The sequence below is a fragment of the Lithobates pipiens genome, unplaced genomic scaffold, assembly GCF_037356315.1.
Source record: "Lithobates pipiens isolate NorthernLeopardFrog02 unplaced genomic scaffold, aLitPip1_a1.2 Scaffold_19, whole genome shotgun sequence".
NCBI lineage: Eukaryota > Metazoa > Chordata > Amphibia > Anura > Ranidae > Lithobates > Lithobates pipiens.
The window spans coordinates 431875607-431896771 of NW_027507764.1; the positions used below are offsets into that span (position 1 = coordinate 431875607).

The window sequence follows — 21165 nt, forward strand, 5'->3', positions numbered from 1 at the left end:
TTTTCATAAAAGTGTTTTATCCTGCCAAAAAAATTGCGATTGAAAAATCACTGTGCAAATACTGTGTGACATAAAAAAATTGCAACACCCTCCATTTTATTCTATAGTGTCTCTGCTAAAAAATTTATAATGTTTGGGGGTTCTAAGTAATTTTCTAGCAAAACAAAGTTGATTTTTACATGTAGGAGTGAAGTGTCAGAAATAGCCTGGATGGCAAGTGGTAAATTAAAATAAAAATATTTTTCCTCTTAGACACAAATAGTTAGCAGCAGGTGCACAGACACAGCCACTGCTCTCAATTTGACATCGTGCGAGTTTGACATCACATTGACATCAATAGGACTGCCGGCACAGGGATGCACGGAACACCTGTTACAGCAGTTTTAGGACAACATAGGCATCATATGATGTCCTCCCAGAATACACCTCCCACACAGTGGCACAATCTGTCATCGGCTGTGTCCGATGGACTGATCACTGTACTGGCCCTCTGCCAGTACCATGTAATCACTGTGACCAATCACAGCAGATCAAATGACAATTGTAAACAATTGATGTCTTCCTTTCATTCCATCCATTGTGTACAGTTGTGTTTCTAGCTGTGATTGGTCACAGTGATAACATGGTACAGACAAGGCCAATCGTAGCCCATCTGTACCATGTGATTAGCTTTGGCCAATCACAGCTAATCACAACAAAAGACACTGAATGATCCTGTTTCATTCAGAAACAATGGTTGCTTATACCAATAAAATGCACTGGTATAAGCCATAATAATGTGTAAATAAACAAATCCTGATCACTTCCCCAGAGTAGTACAGTGTTACTATGGTAATACTGTATTGCTCTGGTCACAGTGTTTGAAAAAAAAGTAATAAAAAAAGAACAAAAAAATTATATATATTTTTTTTTTTTTTTTTTTTACATAGTGTCACCAGTCAGTGTCCCTGATCACCGCCACACCAGTTGTATGATAATTTTTTACCGCATTGGTGACAGTATGTAAACAAAAATATAGGGATTTTCTTTTTTTTAATTCCTTTATTTTCCAAATAATTGTGACAAATTACTACTTCAAAAAAGTTGCCATTCCTCTCACTAAATACATTTTTCAGGTATATACAGTATAAAGCCTCGTACACACGATCGGACTTCAAACACACTTTTCTGTGGATTTCTGTCCAAAGGGTGTTGGCCGTGAACTTGTATTGCATACACACAGCAGGACTTTTTCAGCCAACTTTCACCAAATCACATGGTTTTTGTGCTCTTTACCGCCACCCTCAGGTCAACTTCTGTATTGTTGTCTGATCTTTTGCATTGGTTCTGAGCATGCATGTTTGTACTTTGGACTTAAGCACAATGGTTTTCTGTACACACAATCTGACTTTGCTCCTTCGGACTTTTGTTGTTGAAAAGTTTGTCTGTTTGCAGAGCAAACTTTTGTCCGATGAAAACGGAAAAAGTTTATTATGGAGCGTACACATGGTCTGATGTTGCCTTAAAACAGCTAATTTGCATGTTTGTTGTCAAAAAAGTCAGATCGTGTGTATGGGCCTTTACATTTACACTAACTTTTCTACAGACTACGTAATAAACACTGATTATTTTTACCAAAGGAATGTAGCAGAATATATTTTGACCTAAATTTATGTAGAAAGATTATTTATTCGCAACATTTTATAACAGAAACAAAGAGAAGCGCATTTTTTTCAAAATTTTTGGTATTTTTCCGCTTATGTAGCAAAAAACGAAAAACCCAGTGGTGAATAACTACCACCAAAAAGCCCCATTTGTGTGAAAAAAAATATATAAAAACTTCTTATGGGTACAAGTGCCCAGTATTGAAGTGGTTAAAATAGTAAACCACAAGTCTAACACAGGCCTGAATAGTTGGCGTGTGCAAATATCTACCATAATTTATACAGGCAAGGATATAAAAGGAATGCTCACAGGCTGCAACAACCCCATTCTCTGCCTTATTTTTTTCTTGGCTCTTAAGTCAGGTGTTGGTTATCCTTGCCGTCTGAAGTACTGCCACCAGTTGCACTATCAAGATATCTCACCAGACCTTGCATTACCCTCTTACATTTATAATGATTTAGAATAAGCATCTGAAAAAAGGGTCAAAATCGAACTTTACATATATTGCAAATTAGGCCAGATGTATGATCAGAAATCTCCTGGAATACATTAATGATAGTAGAGAATGACATTAGCTGATCAAAAAGGTAACAGGGTACAGTGGTGATGCCATCTCAAGGGGCGAGTCTATGATTCCCTGCAGCTTTCTGTTAGTGCAGGGCTTTGTAGACCCATATAAATACTGCAATGGACAGTGGCAGATAGGAGGTGAGTATTGCACTGAGAGATGATTTATTTTATTCTACATACTGCTGGGGGGGGGGGGGGTTATTTAGCAGAAAAAAAGTTGTGGGCTTTAAGTTGCACAAATACAGATGTGTTCCACACAAATACCATACTTACAGCAGATTTCCTATTTTCCTATTCTCTACCAGTGGCTCTTCTCTTACTACTACTGTGTCTATGTGGAGCTGGAGCTGCTGCAGCTGGGACACAATTTGTTCCTGTTGCTGCTGGATATGAAGGTGCTTGTCATCAGTGGGGAACTGAGGGTGCAAAACCCGAAGATGTGGTAAGTAACTATTTTTGTTATTATACTCAATGTTAATCTGTGAGGACAGAAATATGGACACATTTATTGCTCACTTGGTTTATAAATGTGCAGATTCTTTAGCTGTCAAGGACTCTTTGGGTAGTGAAACCAGGTTTGAGATTACAGCTCTGAAAACTGAAATTTATGGAAATGCTAGTTGCCTAGCTAGCTGCCTCTGGCTTTGGTACATTACTGCTGATCTTCGTATTTGCTTCAGATCAGTAACTCAGAAAGCCACTGAATCAGAACAGTCATGTAAACTAGAATTATTTAAAATAAGATGTCAACAATGGTAGCCTTCATATTTTCTCAATACAGGCTTCATTTTCTAATCTAGAGGAGCTGACAGTAGTGCTCAGGAAAAACTGTGTAAAGTTATTTTTTAAAGTAGACGTCTAGCCAGGGGTTAGCCGAATATACCATATCTCACAAAAGTGAGTACACCACTCAGATTTTTGTAAATGTTTTATTATATCTTTTCATGTGACAACACTGAAGAAATTCTACTTTGCTACAATGTAAAAGTAGTGAATGTACAGCTTGTATAACAGTGTAAATTTGCTGTCCCCTCAAAATAACTCAACACACAGCCATTAAAGCGGAGGTCCACCCTAAAGTGGACCTTCCGCTCATCGGAACCCTCCCCCCCTCCGGCGCCACAATTGGCACCTTTCAGGGGGGAGGGGGGTGCAGATACCTGTACAGTACAGGTATCTGCACCCACTTCCGGGATAGCTCTCTGCGGAAAGGGGCGTACATTACGCCTCTTTCCGCAAGTGCCCGCCCCTTTCCGCAAGTGCCCCGCTGCCTGCTGGGAAACATACAGATCCCAGAGGCAGCGGGGACCGTCCTTATTGCGCAGCGCAACTCGCGCATGCGCAGTAGGGAACCGGGAAATGAAGCTGAAAGGCTCCATTTCCTGATTCCCATACCCAAGATGGCGGCGGCAGGACCCGAGAGACGATCTAGAGATCGGCTTCGGGTGCCGACATCGCGGGCGCGCTGGACAGGTAAGTGTCACTATTTTAAAAGTCAGCAGCTGCAGTATTTGTAGCTGCTGGCTTTTAAAAAAAAAAAAAAAAAACGTGGAGTCCCGGCGCACTCCCGCTTTAATGTCTAAACCGCAGTAACAAAAGTGAGTACAGCCCAAGTGAAAATGTCCATTTGGGCCCAATTAGCCATTTTCCTTTCCTGGTGTCATGTGACTTGTTCGTGTTAAAAGGTCTTGGGTGTGAATGGGGAGCAGGTATGTTAAATTTGGTGTTATTGCTCTCACTCTCTCATACGGGGTCACTGGAAGTTCAACACAGCACTTCATGGCAAAGAACTGAGGATCTGAAAAAAAGAATTGTTGTTCTTTACAAAGATGGTCTAGGCTATAAAAAGATTGCCAAGACCCTGAAACTGAGCTTCAGCACGGTGGCCAAGACCATACAGCAGTTTAACAGGACAGGTTCCACTCACAACAGGCCTCGCCATGGTCAACCAAAGAAGTTGAGTGCATGTGCTCAGCGTTATATCCAGAGGTTGTCTTTGAGAAATGGATGTATGAGTGCTGCCAGCATTGCTGCAGAGGTTGAAGGGGTGGGGGGGTCAGCCTGTCAGTGCTCAGACCATATGGCGCACACTGCATCAAATTGGTCTGTATGGCTGTCATCCCAGAAGGAAGCCTCTTCTAAAGATGATACACAAGAAAGTGCACAAGCAATTTGCTGTAGACAAGCAGACGAAGGACATGGATTACTGGAACCATGTTCTGTGGTCTGATGAGACCAAGATAAACTTATTTGGTTCAGATGGTGTCAAGCGTGTGTGGCGGCAACCAGGTGAGGAGTACAAAAACAAGTGTGTCTTGCATACAGTCAAGCATGGTGGTGGGAGTGTCATGGTCTGGGGCTGCATGAGTGCTGCCTGCACTGGGGATCTACAGTTCATTGAGGGAACCATGAATGCCAACATGTACTGTGACATACTGAAGCAGAGCATGATCCCCTCCCATCCCCTCCCTTCAGAGACTGGGGCGCAGGGAAGTATTCCAACTTGATAATGACCCCAAACACACCTCCAAGATAACCTCTGCCTTGCTAAAGAAGCTGAGGGTAAGGGCGATGGACTGGCCAAGCATGTCTCCAGACTTAAACCCTATTGAGCATCTGTGGGGCATCCTCAAATGTAAGATGGGGGAGCGCAAGGTCTCTAACATCCACCAGCTCCGTGAGGTTGTCATAGAGGAGTGGAAGAGGATTCCAGTGACAATCTGTGAAGCTCTGGTGAACTCCATGCCCAAGAGGGTTAAGGCAGTGCTAGAACATAATGGTGGCCACACAAAATATTAACACTTTTGACCAAATTCGAACATTTTTATTTAGGGGTGTACTCACTTTTTTTGCCAGCGGTTTAGACAATAATGGCTGTTGAGTTATTTTGAGGGGACAGCAAATTTACACTGTTATACAAGCTGTACACTCACTACTTTACATTGTAGCAAAGTGTAATTTCTTCAGTGTTGTCACATGAAAAGATATAATAAAATATTTACAAAAATATAAATGGTGAACTCACTTTTGCAAGATACTGTACATAAATTTGGCCTAAGGGTCCTATATCCTTTCAAATTGTCACACTTTGTCATTATTAATACTGGCAATCTTTTCATTGACTATGATCCAAGAAATGTTATGCTTAAAGGTGCGGTTCAGCTCCATTCTCACCTGGGCTAGTGCTTCACCAGCCTTTGGGTTCCTGGCGCTGGCATCCTAATTGTGGGCAGCCAACTGTGCTTCACAGCCGGCTGCCCACTGCACATGCGTGAGTCTCACTGCGCTTTGTGAATGGTCCTGCAGTCTTCTGGGACCTTTGATGTGTCCCAGGGAGGGTGGGGTAGAGGAGATCTGCTCGGATCACCTAGGCTCCCCCTCTCAAATTACATGCCAAGTTAGGCAGAGGAGGGAGGGAGGATGACTTAAAGTGGAACTTCCCCTTTTAGGGGGGTATTATTATTATACAGGCTTTATATAGCACCAACAGTTTACGCAGCACTTATAACAGGGAGACAATACAGTTACAATACAAGAGGCTTAAGAGGACCCTGCTCAGAAGTGCTTAGGGAGGGGCAGGGGGTACACAAGGTCGTAACTGTGGGGAATGAGCTGATGGAAGTGGTAAAATATTAGCTGGAGGTGCAACAGCATTCCCTGAAAAGATGAGTTTTCAGGGATTGCCTAAAGGCAGCTAGAGTAGGAGATAGCTGGACAGGTTGAGGTAGAAAGTTCCAGAGGATGGGCGAGGCTCTGGAGAAATCCTAGAGGTGAGCATGGAATGAGGAGACAAGGGAGCTTGAGAATAGGAGGTCTTGAAAGGAGCCGCGAGGATGATTTGGGTGATATTTGGAGACAAGATTGGTGATATAGCTCGGGACAGAGTTGTGAATGGCTTTGTATGTTGTTTTAAGTAATTTTGAATTAAATTTGCTGGGTGATCGAGAGACAGTATAGGGATTGGCAGAGTTACATTTTAAGTCTTCTTAATGAGACTGATGGTTTCTTCCACGATCCTTCTATTAATATTTTAGCAGTGAAAAGAATGAAGACTGAATTTGATCAGTCGGGAGAATGAGAGAATGTCGAGTGATCCCCCAAATTAGTTCATTTAATAAGGCAATTTGAGGCTGCTGCTGCTGTATCAATAGGCAGAGCAGGGAAATAACCTGTTCCAGAAACCCTGCAATCTCGGATAATCCCACCAAATGTGTAGCATAGTACCCCTCATAGAGCAGCCTCTAAAACAGTATGGTGAAGCAGTAGAGTATATTTTAGCATGATGTAAGGGACTAACGATTAGACCTAGTTATAACCTTCTAGTTAGCTTCTATTAAAGACACATTCAGAATACCCTGGAAAGAAGCTTGGAGGCGAGGGCACCAGGAGTCCAGCTCAAGGTCCATGGATAAATCTCTATCTATCTAAACCTCTAGGCCCTGATCTATAGTTCTTCACTTTCCATATTTCTTTAAAGATGGGTGATCCAAAGTATTTGAACGTAGTATTTAATTTTCCTAAGACATTTAATTCCAAACTCTACCCATCTATAAACAGGTTTAGTTTAAAAGTACAGCTACCCTGTGAAGTCTGTCACAAACAAAAGGGGGCTTAAATACTTCAGTACCGGATACTTTCACCTCCTTCCTGCATAGGCAAATTTTCAGCTTCAAAAATGTACTCCTTGAAGTTTAAAACAGGTTAATAGGACATTAGCATATTTTGCACCTTTATGTAAATTCCCAATGCAACTCAGAAAGCACAATAGAAATGACATAGATTTAGAGTTATTTATACTGGTTTGTTGTCGGACTCTGCAGTAAATTATTCAACATTGTTACCCTTAGAGTAGATTTTATATACACTATATTACCAAAATTATTGGGACACCTATCTTTACATGCACATGAACTTTAATGGCATCTCAGTCTTAGTCCGCAGAGTTTAATATTGAGTTGGCCCACCCTTTGCAGCTATAACAGCTTCAACTCTTCTGGGAAGTCTGTCCACAAGGTTTAAGAGTGTGTCTATGGGAATATTTCTACTTTCTTCCAGAAGTGCATTTGTGAGGTCAGGCACTTATGTGGACAAGAAGGTCTGGCTTGTAGTCTCCGCTCAAATTCATCCTAAAGATGTTCTATTGGGTTAAATAGTATTTACTTTAAACTTTGAACTTTAAATCTATGCCATTTCTATTGTGCTTTCTAAATCGCATCAGAAATTTACATAAAAGGTATAAAATATGCAAATTTTCTATTGGTAAATAATCACTTGGCAATGGTAGTTTAATTTTAACAGTAAAAGCTAATTTTCAATCTACTCTAAAGCACCATGATTTTTCCTAATACCTGATAGATTTCCTCAAAATAATGAAGAGACACTGTTGTTTGGCAGATTGGTAATGATTAAAGTGAAACATCAGTCAAACAACAAAATACACAGTTCAAATACATGTGTTAATGTTTTATCTAAAGTGGAAGATAAAGCTAACTTGAATTATTTTTAAAATGCTGCCTTCCTCCTCTTCCTACCTATCCTGCATAGCCTGTATAAAAAATATCTGTTTAAATACCCTTTTTAATGACATCCAGTCCAGTCACTTGACACAGCAGCTCCGGCTCCCCTGTGTCAGAAAGTGGCTGCAGCAGGGGGGAGGAGCAAACGTTAGCAACAGAAAGGAGCCTATGAGTGACATAACAGTTAAGGGAATTAACAGCCACTGCCAATTCCTCCTTTACACGAGGGAACTGAAGCTGCTAGATCTGGTCCACACTAAAGCAGGTAAAAAAAAAAAAAAGAAGGTATTTACACTGATTTTTTTACAAGATAGGTAGCATAGGTAGGAGAAGGAGAAAGTTAACATTTTAAAAAATATTTATAGTAAGCCCCCTACCACTTTATCTAATGATTTGTAATATTGTCTAATCATTCAATACACATTTCTGCAAGTCAGAAGTTTAAGCTGCTACTTTCCAATTCTAACATTGCTGCTTTCTGGTTTAGCATTAATGTTTTAAAGGACAGCTTCCTGCTCATTGGAGAGAGATCAAAATGATGGGTAATTGTCCAGCGGGTAGGTAGATGTGGAGAGGACAGCTGAATTACTGACCCAATAAATAACTGTCACCTGGCTGGCCATGTAGTGTAACAGAGGTTTGTTATACTCAAGACTGACTGTACAGAATTACAAATCTATTGGCAAGTAAAAAAGTACATATACATACATGAATTTCAACTGAGTATCTAGCTAGTGTCCACTTTAATAAATTAAGGCCTAACTGATTTCTGATGGTCGATCAACTAGCCAGTGGTGCAAAAAGGAAGAAGCCTCATTCTGCTTGGTTTTCACATTGCTCTTACTGCATTGGTAACATTAAAAATAAATAAGAGAAAGCTAATGGTGGGAGTCAAACTCCTCATTATGGTCCTTGTGTGTTCCCATCATATTTAAAAAAAAGTATATAGTAATTTAGCCTGCCAGCATATGCTGTGGCTGAGAAATTCGTTTTAAGGCTTTTTTAATTCCAAGTAGGCACTTCTGAGATCATGCACAGTCTATTGACAGGTGAATTGGGCCTACAGTTGACCTCCTTTGGCCCTGCATTTGACCTTGTTTTGTGAATTTATATTGACATGTATGGGGAGAGAAGCAAGTTCTGATGTGAACAAAAGCGGCTTGATAGAGGCCTTTAAATGGTCAGAAAAAGAGGGGAATAAAGCATCACAGCAAAACAAAAAAATGAAACAATTATTGAGTGTCTGAGACCTTGAACTGAAGAAAAAAATACCAGCTTCAAAGCAATATATATTTTTTTTTGTTATACAGGATATGACAAGTATGCTTATAACTTCACCCTGCGCAGGTTCAGGTGAGTCCACTACATTATTCTTTGAAAGGCCTTGGAAGGTGCAGAAAAATATCAGATAGTTCTTGTTCCATTTACGCAATCTAAACACTGAAAGTGTGATCTCTATAAATGATCCAGCTGTGCTGAAATAGCTTAACTTACAGTCTCAGAAGCATGGCTGACAGTGACTCGATCCAAATGACATCTTGCAGATTGTAGGAAGCTTTAATCCAAAACGTGTGCAAATCATAGCAGATGAATATCAGATAGGTCAAACGAATCATAGCTTGTCTAGTTCCAACAGAATACAGTATATGTGGTGAATGGAGGCTAAAGCATGAACAAGAAGGATGGGGGCTAACTACATAGATCATCCCCTAACTATGGAGTGAAGTAGGTACAAATTATTAAATGCAAACAGATAATGCATATGTAACATGATAGTTCTATACTTGAGTCCAAGAAATGTATTCCTAATAAATCATTTAGCTACAAATTTCCAGCAATTGAAACTGACACCATGTATATCTTTGGATAAATATCAACCTTAGATTGTGGCATGCTTTTATAACATGAGAATTTGTGAGAGATTAATGAATGTTGGCCTTTGGTGTTATTTGCATTACTAGTGGAAGCTTTACCATATATATCTGTTGGCTGTTTTGCAGAGATTCAGCAAGGCAATTATGGAGATCGACTAAAAGAAGAAGCAATGGCAGTCCGATCAGCAAGTGGGGGAATGGGTGGAATCAGTGGAATTGGTGGAGTCAGTGGAATCGGTGTAGGCGGTATAAGTGGTGCTGGAAGAGGTACTTCCACTACTGGCTTTGAAACCTTTGGAGGAGATGGGGGAGGAAGATATACCATGGAGAGAGAATTTAATGGCTCACTTGTTGGAACTCTGCCACCATCATACAGAGAGGGTGGCACCTTGAATATGGCTTATGTGGAAAACTACTTCGCTGATGTAAGTAATAGATCTATATTGTTCTGCTTTGTTATAAACATGTTTAATGTAACATTAAAGAAAGAAAACAGTATGGTGGCTTAATGGTTAGTATTCTGGGTTTGCTGTATGTTTGATCTGCGATGATAATTGGCTAACACGCATTTTGCATCTAGTGTGGATGTCTGTATAACTGTGGTAGTAAAACTAGGCTCTAAGCTCCACTGGGTGGCAACTACACTTTAAAGTATTTCAGCATGTCATTGCACTATATAAATTAAGAAAATGGCAAACAGCATTATGCCGCGTACACACGGTCGAACTGTTTGACGTACTTAGTCCGTTGAAACACATTTCAGCGGACCATCCGCTCGTGTGTGGGCTTCAGCGGACTTTTTCAGCGTGCAGTCCGGAGTACTAAGAATTTCGGTTTTTCCAAAAATCTGTCCGTCGTACTTTGGTTTCAGCGGACAATACGGTGGTCAGTATGCTAGTTCGACGGACTAAGAATGGCGCATGCCCAGAAAGGATTTACACGGCGGAAGGGTGCTTTGCTGTGTCTTGGACTTCCTATTTCTAGTCCCGTCGTACGTGCTGTACACATCATCGCGCAAGCTTTCAACGGACTGTTTGTGTATCCGTGTGTGGTCAAGTCCGTTCAGTGGAAACTACGACGGATTGTCCGTCGGATTGTATGACGGACTAAGTACGCCATACAATCCGCTCATGTGTATGCGGCATTAGTCTGCCTAATCTGGCTACTAGTGTACATACTGTATATATTTTCATGAAAGGAGCGTTTAAACGACAATAGTGTTACTTTTCTAAACAACTAAAGAAAATCTATCACTTTGCCCTGTATAGTTCCCTTAGAACAATAAACCACCCACCTGCTGATACCTTCTCTGTGCTCCCTCACTGCTTCCTTGTATGGAAAACATTTTTCCCAAAGTGAAGAGCTTAGCTCTGAGTGGCTAGTTGCCAGGCCCAAACACTACCATGTGAATGAGGGTAGAAAGACATTTACCTTGTGTACGTTTCTTATACTATCCAACATGGAGCTTACACAGATGTTGGACTCCCAGGCCCTTCACGGAAACAGAACAGCAGGGGAGCACAAAAAAGCAGAAGATCAGTCAGTAGGGGTTGTTCTTTTAAAATTACATGTTGGTTAGCCCATTCAGGTCGCTTTAAAATATAACAAATTTTTTTTTTTTTTGCTTTGTAGTGGGAAAAAACGGAGTTAGGCCAATAACAATTAGTTTTTTTTTAATATTGTTGACCTATATTCATGCCCGTAATATCTTTACTGGCTGTCAGAATTAGTTGAACTTCATCCTTTTTGGCTGGTTGGTTAATGACTGCCATGTCTATGGGCAACTTTAGATTTCAGTAGGTACATGTAGTCACTAGTCAAGCTAGGGGAGGGGAAGTCAATTGTCTATTTTACATTTTAACTTGTTATTGTTCACCCAGGATCAGAGCAGAATTAGGCTGCAGTTAAAATTTTGCTCTAAATCTAAATCCAAATCTAAATCTATTTTTTTGTTCATTCCATTTATAAGTAGTAAAAGGAAATCAATAAAATTTAAATTGTTAAAAAAATAATCAAGCCACATTAGAATCCTAGTGGATAGGCCTTCCATCTACATTCCAAACCTGGAAGGAAAAAATTAAATAATTTCTAATATATGTTTTAATTTAATTGAATAAGTCATAGCGAACAATAATGTGATTGCTGATATTCATTAGAAAATTGTATAAATATCATTATTTTAGAAAGCAGAAGCGTTTGCCAATGAGGATGAGGGCCGCCCATCAAATGATTGTCTTCTGATCTACGACAATGAAGGAGTTGGAAGCCCAGCTGGATCTGTGGGGTGCTGCAGTTTTATTGCAGATGACTTTGATGAGGACTTTTTGGATACATTGGGACCAAAATTTAAAACATTAGCAGAAATATGTATTGGTTCAGAGATTGATATACCTGGGGTTAATCATTCACGGCCATTTCCCAGTGTTCCAATTGTAGAAACTGACACAAATGTTATCGTCAATGAGCCTAGCTTGAATATTCCTAGTAACCGCTCTGTATCAGCTAACAGTTCTGCCTTTGTCACTGAAAGCTCATTTCCATCTACTAGCTTCAAACCAGCTATGCCTACACAAGGCATTCCAGGTAATGTAGTTGTAACTGAAACCTACACAACCACTGAGAACCCCATGAGACCAGTTGTACGTACTGTGGAGCCAAGTATGCCTGGTAGCATTCTGGTGACAGAAAGGGTGGTTGGCTCAACTTCTACCCCACATGGGGTATTTACCAATGTACCTAATAGTTCCAATGTCATTGTAACAGAGAGGGTCCTCCGACCAACATCTGGTGTCCATGAAATTATAGAATTACCGACTTTGCAAAGTCTACCTGATGCATCCAATGTAGTTCTAAGGGAACGTGTTGTAGCTCCTAGTACCTCAAGACATTCCAACACATTCAACTTTCCAGACATAAGTGATACCCAGAATGTTGTAGTCACTGAGACAGTAATGCAACCAGTCTCCACTGAGAGGTTAAGGCAGCCAATCTCCAACGTACAAGGAGGTTTAAGCTATCGACCTGACATGGGTAGCTCTCAAAATATATATGTGACAGAGAAAACTGTACGGTCTGGCCCAGCTACAACAACCCATCTGTTGAGTACAGAACCTTTGCTGATGCAATCAGTAGGTTCCACATCTCCTAGCTTAACCCGCAGCTCTGTTAGGACATACAGCACAGTCCAGTACACTAAAAATTAAAAATTTGTGTACTTCAAATACATTGTAGCCGATTTCCCTAAACATCAACCACAGATTAGAAATAAACTTTAATCAGTCTACATAAGGCTGGTGGTTTATTCATTTAAATTTAACACAGCCCCAGACATTCTTCGGTTAAGAAAGGCTCCACTTCCTATGTAATTTTTGTAGTTTGATGCTTCATGAAATGTTTTAAATATAAAATGTAAATATAAATATAAAGTACTGAAGTGCTATAATTGTTTTTCTGGAATTTGGTAGGTGTAGCTCTCAAAAGCCATAATGTGGTCCCTCAAAATTATTGTACTCTGTTTCGTTTGAGTTTTAAATGTCTGTTATACATTGGAATGGTCGAAAAAGCCTACTGCTGTTTGCGGTCTTTGCTAATAATAATAATAATGCATGTAAAAAGACAGAGTAGTCAGTTAGCTTTATGTATTCATAGAGGATATTTCCAAAAGCTGGGAATATTCTTGGCTTGTCAGCATAAATGTATTATACAACTGGTCAAAAAAAAGAACATGGTGTGTAGGCTAAAAGGTATTCTTAAGGTGTACTCCATTTTTTCTCTATTTTGAAAAATGACACAATCTTATCCTAGTCAGTATAAAGTAATACATAGAATCCAGTCACATCCTACTTTCAAAGCACTGACTGGGACAGTTTTCCTGCTAAAGGCAGCAGTCAGTTAATTGCATAAGGAGGAAATTAAGTTGCTTGGGCTGTCCTAATTTTTGGCATGGTTACAAGGAAGATAGTATTGTTTTGCCAGTATTAGAAAAACCATAAATTACAAAATGGCTCATGTAGCAATAAAATATATCAAAAGTTCAATGAAAGTGGAGTTACTCTTTAAACACACACCTTTCATTCAGTCCCTATATCTGCAGGAAAATGAGTTACAAATAGAAATAGAAAGTGCCATGACATCAGATTCAGCATTGATATCATACCTATAAGGATATTTTTTACAATCACTTGGTATCCTCCTGCATACTGTGTCAAACATCAGGAGCATAATGTCATAGGAACTTTTCCATGAGTACTACACAACAATAAAAAGATAACTACATTACAGCTTGCAAGTACAGAAAAATAGCTGTTCATCTGCCAGAAATCAATGGGCACAAAACTTTTTATGTACCCTGACTTGGCTGCATGTCTCCTGGACTACAGAATATTCCCCCCCCCCCCCCCCCCATTTTATTAAGATGAAGAGGGTGAAATGTTCTGTAGTCCTGGAGACAAGAACAGGATAAGGCTGACCATACTGTTGGGATTTCTGCTTGCGATTTTCTGTACTTGTAACCCCTTTGAAAGGACAAGCATCATGTGCATGTATTGCATAGAGATACAGATTTTTTTTCTTTCCCCCAGACATTTATTTTTATGCAAGGTTACTTTATATTTGATACTGCATATACTGTACTGCAAGTATGTGGCAAGAAATTATATATGTAAAATATGTACATTTGTGCTGTGCTGTAAATATAAAAATGTCATAAATGTTTGCCATTTAGTAGACAAAAAAACATCTTTGTTACAGTTGTGGTATGGTTTACAAAGGAACAGATAACTATTAACAATTTTTGGTTCAAAGATTCTTAAGTAGCCTTAATATATATATAGAAATTAAAATGAAGAAAATTGGAGCTGAGAAAAATTCCTTTCGTTTTGCTCTAAATGTTTATCAATCAACTCCAAAACATTTGGTATACAATTCTGATCATTTACATTCTTTTTAGGGCCGGTTCACACAGCGAGGCGATGCGAGGCGACACGGCTCGCCTCGCCTCGCTCCCGCAAGTCGCCCCCATTCAGTACTATGGAACCGTTCTGAGAGGAGCGACTCGAGTCGCTCCGACTCAGAAAAAATGTTCCTGTACTACTTCGGGGCGACTTCGGGGGCGACTTGCATTGACTTCTATACAGAAGTCCTCTGCAAGTCGCCGCTGAGCTCCCCGCAGGTCGCGGCGAGGTAAGTCGGAGACGCCTCGCCGCGCCTCGCTGTGTGAACCGGCCCTTAGAGTCTTGAGAAGTGGATCAATTTGCAAAAGTCAATACAAATGTAAATATGATATGCATTGACATCACTATAGCACATTAATCTATCAGTCTTTTAATATGTATTTTTTCTAGAAAATTACATAATTTCATGAGTAAAAATATTTCAGATGTTCCTATAATTTTTTTGTTATCAATATGTCAATGAGAAAATACATATTTAAACACTTAAGTGTAATTCTAGCCCAAATAATTTTTTTTCTTTAGTTTTGGATAGAGTAATGAAGGATAAAAACCCTTAATTTTGTTTATTTTACTGTTATATGGTGCTTTGTTAAATAAATTTCCCCTCTTTTACAGTCATGGTGACAATTGATTTACTAAACATGAATTGAGAGAAATTTTGCAACATGGACAAAGACATCAATAAATAGCTAATTTGGACAACACACATACCTTTAATTTCAAAAACAATCAGAGTGCTCAGCCAGCAGTGGTACCACAATAGGTTTAAGAGTAGATAAATGACCAGCACATCAATGTTCCCATGAAGAAGCACATTAACGTCAAAAACCAACATTGTGGAGATCCACAGTATTTCCCCAATCCTTTCCCAATTCTATGCTAAACTAAACCAAAATACATTTTGGTTGGACATACACATTAATGAATACTAGCACACTTGGTTGCAAACAGTGGTATAAAGAAATACAATTTTCTCTCTTATAAATAATGTACAGTGCGAAGGCAAAAATGTTTTTTCGTTGACAAATACTATGGGGTTTTATATGTAGTGTTGTAAACTTATTGTACTTTTAGAGTTTTGGGAATAAATAAAACACATTTTACTGTTGCTGGTTATTTAGGTAAACCACAGTTTCTTCAAGCTCATCAGGCTACTTCTGACTATAAATACTTGAACTGAAAGCGCTCTGAGAACTGCTATTCAGCTAATTCTAGAGGGATTCCTAGTTAGTTTATGCAGAGGCTCTGCTTTGTTCCTGCTCCTTCCCCTACTAGCACAGGGCCAATGGTTCATACTAGTGCTCAATGGTTTAGACACCTTCCGCATATTGTAGTGTCGCAGCTTGGTGTTTTATAAGCAGTATTCTCTTTACTAGGTTTCATCTAAATCTGATTAGCTAGCTAAAGTTCCAAACCTACTAAGAGATCGGTGTTTTGAATTTTTTCTTTGGTTAGGTACTGGGGTTTATGTAAGTAAAAATGAAAATGTTATCCTACTATCTAAAGTACTAAAGATATTGGTTTTAAAATGTACTGGAAGAGAAATGTGTTGTGTCTTGATCTGTAAAAATAGTGTGATGATGTTATGGCTTCCCCCTTAGCAGCCTGCTTTCCCTTAAGGCTAGTGTGCCTACCAGTACTTAGATGTTCCTAGGACTTGGGCATTATATTTGAACAACTGGGGTGCCTGCCAAGCATCCCATAGGGAGACATCAAGTGTGCCTGTGACAGATGATCCCGAGAAGATAGGCAATCTATGTCTGGGTCGTTAGGATACCGAGTGTATACTCCATAATGCGATGCAAGGTTCAGGGCAGGCTGCATTCCAAAAGTGTAGTCCAAATCCAAGCAAGGGATAGGCGGGACAGCATTTAAAGAAAAAGTCCAATTCCAAAACAAGGATCAGGGCTGGCAGCATTCAGAGAGATTAGCCATATCCAAACAAGGGTCAGGCCTGGTAGCATTCAGAGACAGAATTGATATCCAAAGCAAGGGTCAGAGCAGGCAGCATTCAGAGAGAAGATTGGTATCCAACAAATGGTCAGAAACCGAAAGATGGGGCAAGGCAAGGTATGAGGAGGCAGGATGTTTCAAGACATCCGCTACCCAACAACCAAGATACTGTCTGTGGAGCCAACGCCATTGGCCAATCAAAGTGGGGAGTGAGTCAGGCCGGGAAGCTAGAGAGTGCACAGGCACTATAGGAACATGACTGGCTGGTGCCAAGGATAAAAAGAGAGCGAGTGCAACTCTCTTAACTTAATACTACCAATGTTTGGTGATGTATCAGTGAAGTTGCACTGAACTCCAAAGACATGCTGGTAGGTTAATTGGCTTCTGTCTAAATTGGCCCTAGTATGTGTATGAATGTATGTGAGGTAGGGACTTTAGATTGTAAGCTCCTTGAGGATAAGAACTGATGTTTATGTACAATAAATAAAGCGCTTCTTAAATTGTTGGCGGTATATAAACACTTGTAATATTAACACATAATCATCTTGGGTATACAGGCATTGTAGATGGCAATCTGACAAATAATTATTTTGTAAATATAAGAAAAGTCAAGTTTTAACAATTTTTACTAAAAAGTAGAGTGGCAGAGTTCTCTACACCACAATTACTAGAACTGGCTTATATAGAAAATGAAAGGCTGAAAAAAGCATGAAAGAACAATAGTGTAGACTAATTCTTCAAAAACATTTAAACAAAACCAACATAAATTGCATCTTTTCATAGGCTGACTTCTCATACTTTATATGCCACCAACATATAACTTTCTAGAGGCTTGTTGGAATATAATGTTTGATATATAAAACACAATAGAACATCAAATCTTCTTTTAAAGTTGTTTTAATGCTGTTTGAACATGTTTGTGTGTAGAACTACAATGGAATCTCACCTTAACAATTGTTTTAATTCAAGTATATTTTACTTCAAAATATGTATGCCTCTGTATTCAAAAATTCATTAATTTAATTAGTTGGTTGTCTCAAAGCTCTGGATAATTACTGTTAAAAGAGAACTTGACACATCAAATTGGCTTGTCATGTGTGATGTTATAGCTTTTGAAGTATGTTTTTTAAATTTAAATAAACGTTTTATTTATCTGTGTTTACAGTTTAGACAGAAAGGATTCATTACTCAAGAGTTTGTCAGACCAGGAATATTTTTGTTTATTACAGACTTGAAAGAGAACTTTGTTATTGTTATTTAAAAAAAAAAAAAATATTGTACATTTTGATGGAATCATTTACTTTTCTGTTGCTTTTAAAGGGAACCTGTCAGGAGAGAAATAGATAGGTGGCAATGCTAGATGCCTGGCTGTGAAACCGACAGCCAAGGAATCAGCTCAGTCAGTGGCATTGATTAATTAAAGGAATAGGAGCTGTTCACTTAGCTAAGGCTTTCCACTCGGGGCGGATCTGTTTAGTGGAGTCCACCAGCTCAGCAGGAGATTGCTCCTTTGATCTCCGCTGAGCCGGCGGATGACTGGTCAGTCTCTGCTCACCGAGCAGGGAGGAACCTGTCAGAGCCCTGCTGATTCCTATGGGGAGATCGATGGAAAACAGACAGCATGTCCGTTTTCATCAAATCTCATCTGATCCGATCTGCCAAAGCAGATGGCAGATGTATTGCCATATGTCTGATTTTAGCAGATCGGATGACCGCTGATATCCGCCGGCCCATAGGAGTCAATGGATGGCCCACTCGGATCTGCCTGAAAAATGCACAGGTGGATCCGAGTGGGCTTGTCATGTGAAAGGGGCCTAAGTGTATGTTCACTTTGCAAAGTGAACATTAGTAAATCAGGTGATGTTCATTTTGGATATCAAATCATGAATGAGGATTTTTGTTAGTAAATAATTGGGTATGCCATGTGAACACCTTATTTACTAAAATTACTTCTGCAAAATTAACACATTATTTGTTAAGGGAGCAGCCTCCTCTCCCATGACAGGTAAAGAGTTTTCTCTAACTTTCAGCCAGGTCGCCAGTATTTTCAAAAGGCAGCAGGCAGCCTCTATTTTTCTCCCACAACCAATGTATTTTAAAACTACTCTATCCCAAAGATGAATGTCTAAAACACGGATGTACCCAAAAGGTACTAAATACTTACCTCTCCCGCTGCCTCACCACCAAACACTGATGCGAAAAAGAGAAGTCACCCCCAAAGTCTGCAGAAACCAACACTTTTAGGAGTGTCTCTTGTGTTCCCCGCAGTGCTCTGTGGTTCCTCCTCTACTACTGTAGTAGTGCTACTGTATTCTGACAGTGGGGATGCCTCCTATGTCAGAATAAACAAATTAATGGCTCTAGTGGCTGATCAAATGCAGGTTTTCCACCAGGACCATTCGACAGAAGCAGGTCCAACGATCAGCTTCTGTTGAACAGACAGGACTACACATAGTTCAAAATTTGTCAAGTTCCTGCTGAACCAGACAAATTTTGATATGTGTATACCCATCTTTACATGTCACTTACTGCAGAGACTTCGGAATCTCTGAAGATGCTGTACTACAACAAGGACAGCAGGAGAAGCAAGTATTTACTTTCCTTCTTTAGAGGTATAATCTGTATTTAAAATTAGATTTTTGTAATAGAGTCCCTGTTTATGAAGTATTAACAATATGCAATTGTTATATTTTAATGTGTAATTGTCTAAACAGAACAGTGAGGTAAGATAAACTAGCAAATGCCAGCAAATACTGTATACTAACATATTTTACTGTAGTATACTACTGTATCTGAAAGAATACATTTAAAAAGGAAAGCCAGCATAATAACTACTATATGAAAAAAAACCTTTGAGAAACTCAGTGCAAACAATTTGTGTGTGCCGCCTTTGTTTCCCATGAACAAGTCCATAATGTTTTATATGTAGGTGGGATTTGGACCTGTGAATTCTGGGCATTCAAGTTGTTGCTGAGCTGCACCTCCCATAATTCACAGAAGAGCTGATGTAATCTAAACATGTCAAAATACCATTCATCTGTGCTATGAGTGACTTGCCTTGAAAGTGCATGTGCTACTATCTATTACTGTTGTTTTTTTTTCTGTAGTTAAAAGTTTATGTTATTATTTAAAAATACACTTGCACTTTATGGCAAATCATTAATTCCTTACCAAAAAAGAAAAACTGGCAAGTTTTTTCAGTCTGTCCATAGAATTTATTGTCATTACACAATATATGTCCCTGAATTTTTATGAACAAACCTTTATGCAATATTTTTGTATTTCGAGAATATTTTAATAAAGCACTTTTAAATAAACCTTTGTTGTGTAATATTATTGTAATATGCGGTTTACTTAAAAAAAATTGTTATTATCGCTGCATAAGGGCTAGTTAACACCAAAATCACACTGGAATGCAAACTGCTTTCTTGTTCAATTCCTGTGTGTTCTCTTGCAGTGCGATTTGGCAGCCCGTTCATCTGAACGGGCTGCAAATTACACTGGACCCCACAAAAAGTAGTGCATACACAACTTTTGAAAAATGAGAAGAACAAAAGCACATGGTACTGCGGTAATATAAGATCTGGTGACTGCAAAAGCACTGCATTGCATTTGCATTTAGAGTGCCATTAACAAGGTACTGACATCCACAGCAGATTGTAAAGGCAGTGTGTTTTGAATGCGGTGCAGGAAACATGCATGGATCATTCCTTTCCAGCACTAAGTTCTGGTGTGAACCTGCCCAAAAGCAGACATTGCAGGTAAATAAATTACATTTGACAACAGCCTCACTATTACAATTGCCTGTCTTTTTTTTCTTGCTGTAACGCTTAAGCTGGCCTTACGCTATGCAAATTTAAACTGGACAAAATTTGCTCTGCGAGTTGCCCTCTCGACACCCTCTCACCCAATTTCCTTTAGTTGAAAAATCAAAGGAGCTGGATAGACAATTTTTGGTCAAGCAGCGCTAGCATCCAATCAAATGCAGCTGTTCTTCAGGTATTCTGACAACTGCCAGTTGCAACTGCCAGAATACAATTGACATAGCAGGATATTCAGCCATCTGCGCTAAATAGAATAGATTAAGGAGACTGTAAATCCCTGTACACATAGACTGAATATCGAGCGATATCGGCCGGTTCGATAGAACTTGTGTGTATGGCAGTCAGTCTGACAGAAGCCAGTCAAATGTCCAGCTTCTGTCGGAGGGGCATGGCCAAAAAAGGTCTGCCAATCGGTATCCGATCAGAACTGTCAGCCAATGGCTGTCACCCTGTCAGAAAACAATAGCTCAACTTGGAGATCACTGTAGTAACATCGGATTGTTAATACAGGGTCTCTTCATGGCTCTTCATTTTTTTTCAGCCTGCTTGGTTGAACAAAAAAAAAACTCAGTGTGTACTAGGCTTAAAGTGGTTGTAAGGGCAGAAGATTTTTTATCTTAACCACTTGCCGACCGCCTCACGCCGATCTACGTCATCAGAATGGCACGGGCAGGCATAAGCACATATATGTACGTCCTTTGCCTCCCGCGGGTCGGGGGCCCGATCGGGCCCCCGCCCGGTGCCTGCGGCGGTCGGTTTTCGTTCGGGAGCGATCCCGGACGAGGGGACGGCCATTCATTCATGGCCACCCCCTCGCGATCGCTCCCGACGA

At 39.7% G+C, this 21165-nt stretch overlaps 1 protein-coding gene across 1 annotated transcript in view; it reads left to right on the forward strand.

The window, feature by feature from the left end:
* LOC143997148 (desmoglein-4-like) overlaps positions 1-19826 on the forward strand; it is an 80915-nt gene extending 61089 nt beyond the window's left edge. The window contains exons 13-16 of the mRNA XM_077492608.1: positions 2520-2656; positions 9041-9083; positions 9731-10029; positions 11788-19826. Coding sequence (XP_077348734.1) covers positions 2520-2656; positions 9041-9083; positions 9731-10029; positions 11788-12807 — 1499 coding nt within the window. The 3' untranslated portion in view covers positions 12808-19826. The remainder of the gene's footprint in view (positions 1-2519; positions 2657-9040; positions 9084-9730; positions 10030-11787) is intronic.
* The last annotated feature ends 1339 nt before the right edge of the window (positions 19827-21165 follow it).